This window comes from Anneissia japonica, unplaced genomic scaffold (genome assembly GCF_011630105.1).
Source record: "Anneissia japonica isolate Jap-2015-1 unplaced genomic scaffold, ASM1163010v1 scaffold24_len2511860_cov200, whole genome shotgun sequence".
Taxonomy (NCBI): Eukaryota; Metazoa; Echinodermata; class Crinoidea; order Comatulida; family Comatulidae; genus Anneissia; species Anneissia japonica.
This window is the reverse complement of record NW_022730786.1, coordinates 2,378,098-2,382,954: the sequence shown is the minus strand read 5'-3', so window position 1 is coordinate 2,382,954 and position 4,857 is coordinate 2,378,098. Positions and strand designations below refer to the sequence as shown.

Here is a 4,857-nt window from a genome sequence, read left to right as displayed (position 1 = left end):
ACAAAATTTCGAAAAAAAAATAAATAAATAAATAAAAAATAAATAAATAAATAAAAGAAGCCCAGGGATTCAATTAGAGGTTTTACGGTATGTTGGTTGAACAGCAAAATAGGCAAAGAAGCATTTGACCCGGGTTAAGTCCTTATACAGTCATGCTGTTCTCATTCAACCGATTATACTTAACTCTATTGGTGTTCGTGATAAGTTCTCTCATGGTTAAAATCAAGTACAGTGGCGTATCTAGGAGAGGGCGCGGGGAGCACCCCCCAAATTATTCGCGCTACCACATTCGCCCCCCCCCCCCCCCCCCCCCAAATACGGTCAAGTAATTAAAAATCACCTAAAATCACCATATTTTGCGAATCGTTCCTCAACTGATAATCGAGCCCTCCACTTCACCTTCGCGCCCCCTCCCCCAATTCAAGACTTCTAGATGCGCCGCTGTGTACCTAGGCCTATGGTTAGGCCTAAGTTTGTCGCACTGGCCAGTATTGAGTAAATGAGCTATAAAATATGAGCTCAAAAAATTGCCTAAAATTCCAATTTTGTGTTTCACTATAGAATAACATGAATTTAAATTATTGCTACAACTTAGTCATTTCGCCACAACATGCCTCATTATGATGGACCTAGACGTCTTCTGTCCAAGAAAGTAGGCCTATATCCAATACTAATATGAACATAGAAAACTGTGTATTATTTCCGTGTTGCTGTATTTTACCATCGAAACCCAAATTTTAAATTTCATATTGTACATACATAGCATGAACAATAATATTATTATTAGTGGCTATACATGGTCGAAAGTAAAACAGAACCGCCGAAAGTGAAAACAACAATACTTTATTAATATTTAATGAATAAATAGGCATACAGAATTTAATTAATTTTGTAGTCATACAGTTACGCACAATCATACTGGTCAAGGTGTTTATAATTGGTAAATCAGCAAAGCAGGATTGGGTAAGACCATATAAGACAAGTTTGGAACTCAATTCAGGTTTAATGTCAGACTCCGGAGGAAAAAAATGTTGTAATATGTGGGAACGGTTAACGAGATACAGATTTTTGAATATTTAAAAACTGGGGGAAAAGGGGCGTAACCGCCCATTTTTAGACCTTTTCCCCCAGTTTTTAATTATTCAAAAATCTGTATCTCATTCACCGTTGCTCAGTTTTTGATCAAACTACTTTTTTCTGTCTTAGAAAAATCAGCTCTACAACATATCAAAAAAATTGTTTTCCTAGGGAGCCTGACTTTAACAATTTCACTGGTAATGTACGAAAAGACGCATGGAAAAGCCTTTGTCAACTGTCATCATTTTATAATGATTATAAAAATGTATTTTCTTTCAGCTGTAACTATTCCAAAATACTTAGGCCTATGTAATGATAGGTCTTAATATGTCTAACCTACTTTTGTCTCCTTTGTGTTATAGATAGGCCTATACAGGTATTTGGATAAAATCAATGCGGAGTTTATATTGGTGAATGTTAATCAGAGTACTTCGAAATGAAAATGAGTAATCAAACTGGAATGAGAAAGACAAGGTTTATTATTCATACAGGTTTTACGAGTTGTCGACAAAGATTTATTCTAATCTGTTTTATTTTAACATGTGCCACAGCAAATGTGACGGTAGAGCAACAGCAAATTAAGGTAAACGAAGGATCTTCCGTCACCCTCAAGTGCATTGTTACATCTGATGATAAACCAACTTTAAGGTGGTTCTATAACAACAATATGATAAATACTAATCAAAAAGTTGTGGGAGAAGACCAAATCGTAACTAAATACACACTTTCAAACACAACAATCAGGACAACAAGAACATACAACCTACAAATAAGAAACGTGTTGTCAACGGATGATGGTGTGTACACTTGCCATGTTATTTTTGCCAGAAACAATATCAAACGTAACATCGAATTGGCAGTAAGGTATTTGAATGAAAATCCTTTTGTCGTTTGCCAACTGTTGTCTACATTCAATACTTCAACTCAACACAGAAGCAATTATGAGATGGGGAAGCCCGAAGATCAAACTCATCGAGTTAGTATAAATTGCAGAGCTGACATTGGTAAAAACATTTTCATCAATATCACAATTATGAAATCTGTTCACGACAAACATCTAATTCCAGTCTATTTTGCGACTAAAGAGCAGTCTGACGTTATAAATGGAGTAGATATTGATTATCCAGTGGACGTCACTGGTTTAGACGGTTGGAAATTCTGGTGCGTGGCACAACAATCGATGATGTTACGACCGGTCAATTCTTCCACAGCTATTTTGAAGAAACCTCGAGTAAAGATCGTCCCACTAAAAATGGACAGCAATCAGTACAGATGTGAAGTAGAATCATATCCCGATGTAACTTTTTTTCGATGGATTATCTGTGAGAAAGAAATAGGAAATACCGCGGTTGAAGAATGCAAGGTACTAAACAGCACACGTAGTTATGTGACGTTGATGGATATCGCTGATGTGGATGATGTGTTAATACTGATATGCCAGTCTCAAAATGCTGTTGGAACAGGATGCGGCAACCGGACAATCACTAGCCATATCGAACCTACAGACATGTCAATCTCCCGACAAACCGAATCTAAAGACATTAAAAGTGGGAAAAAAATGGCACGAGATTCCAATTTGGTAAAATGGTGCATAGGTGGTACCGTATTGTTAATATTTTTTCTCAGTGTGTTAATATTAATATATTTCTATAAACGATTCTGTAACACAGTTCCTGCTGATGTCACTGACGATCAATACACAAATCTTCAGTTTGATACTAACCAGCGACAGAATGACTACCAGGAACTTGGAAAGCAGTTCACAACGTCGCCCATAAACAATTGTGAAGCTCAGTACATTGAAATTCCAAGTGTGAATTTGAAAGGAGAAGACGACAATGCATACCAAATTCCTGTTATCAAAAACTTAAGCTAAATGTTTCTTTCTAGTAGGCCTACTTCTAGAAATTCGATGTTATTTAAGTAAGGGGTGTAAGCTCGCATTACTACTACATTACTACTACTACTACTACTACTACTACTACTACTACTACCACTACTACTACTACTACTACTACTACTACCACTACTACTACCACTGCCACTACCACTACCCCTACCCCTACCCCTACCCCTACCACTACCACTACTATTATTATTATTATTGTTATTATTATTATTATTGTTATTATTATTGCTATTGTTATTATTATTATTATTCTATCGCAAGCAATCACACTCAGTGATATCGGCACAATATTTTCCAATCGGACAATCAACAAAGGGGCGTGATGACGTCACATGCTTGACCATTCAATATTTTATTAAATTACGATTTTAACAGTTGTGCCATAGAACTAACATAATACATTAAGTAATCGATAAAACACAGATGTTCTGTAAGTAAAAGCATATTTTATTAGCATGCCATAGGTCTTTATGCACTCCCCCTCCCCCACCGAGATTCTAATTTGGTAAAATGGTGCATAGGCGGTACGTATTGTTAATATTTTTTTCTCAGTGCGTTAATATTAATATATTTCTATAAACGATTCTGTAACACAGTTCCTGCTGACGTCACTGACGATCAATACACAAATCTTCAGTTTGATACTAACCAGCGACAGAACGACTACCAGGAACTTGGAAAGCAGTTCACAACGCCACCCATAAACAACTGTGAAGTCAGTACATTGAAATCCCAAGTGTGAATTTGAAAGGAGAAGACGACAATGCATGCCAAATTCCTGTTATCAAAAACTTAAGCTGAATGTTTCTTTCTAGTAGACCTACTTCTAGAAATTCGATGATTATTTAAGTAAGGGGCGCAAGCTCGTATTACTACTACATTACTATTATTATTATTATTATATTCAATATTTTATTAAATTACGATTTTAACCGTTGTGCCATAGAACCAACATATACATTAAGTAATCGATAAAACACAGATGTTCTGTAAGTAAAAGCATATTTTATTCGCATGCCATAGGTCTTTATGCACTCCCCCTCCCCCACCGCGCACCCCCGAGATACGCCATTGGGCAGGACTTCAGACATAATGAAAAGCTCAGATAGCTCTACTAATGTCCTCATTTTTTTACCTGAAAATACTCTGCTGCCTCAACAAGTTTTCAAAGGGTCTTCCTTTCACTAATCATTTTCCATTCTGCAGATTTCCTACACATCAATATGGCAACGGCCTCGTTGGCAACTGGGTATAGGATGGCAAAAGGACGGGTGCAGAGTGTGAACCTGATTTCCTCACTCGGATTCGAATTTTAAACGAAAGCAGCAGTGACCACTTGGTTAAGGCGTCTGCTTACACAACAGAATATTTTAGGTTCGAATCCCGTTATTATTTTTAATTTAATATTTCAAATTTATTTTATATTATGTATTTATTTTATATCTTACATATTTAATACATTTTATATGTTGTCACACTCATATTTCACTTGCGACTCCATTATTATTAATAGATTATTAGTTGTGTGTCCCCTATGGATATATATGGACTGTCTCTTATACACATCTAGATGTGTATAAGAGACAGGCACTTAGGTGCTTCCGTACTAAGTAACTATATTACTATCAATGTTAACAGGACAAATCTATTTGCTATGGTTGACACTGGAGCACATGTCAGTGTGTTAAATTCTAATATGTTAAGGTGTAAACCATTTAATGAATTGAAAGTTATGAAATCTGATAGGCAACTTATTACTACTGCCACTGATGAAACCATACCCATTGAAGGTATGATATGTTGTGCCTGTCTCTTATACACATCTAGATGTGTATAAGAGACAGGGACAAGACAAAAGCTACTAGAGTAAT

General features: G+C 36.1%; 1 protein-coding gene across 1 annotated transcript; it reads left to right on the top strand.

The window, feature by feature from the left end:
• The first annotated feature begins 1,445 nt into the window (after positions 1-1,445).
• LOC117115126 lies at positions 1,446-3,064 on the top strand. The gene is made up of 2 exons (XM_033258817.1): positions 1,446-1,453; positions 1,629-3,064. Exon 2 carries the CDS (start codon positions 1,745-1,747, stop codon positions 2,951-2,953), a length of 1,209 nt encoding a protein of 402 aa, XP_033114708.1. The 5' UTR covers positions 1,446-1,453; positions 1,629-1,744; the 3' UTR covers positions 2,954-3,064.
• Positions 3,065-4,857: the final 1,793 nt, after the last annotated feature.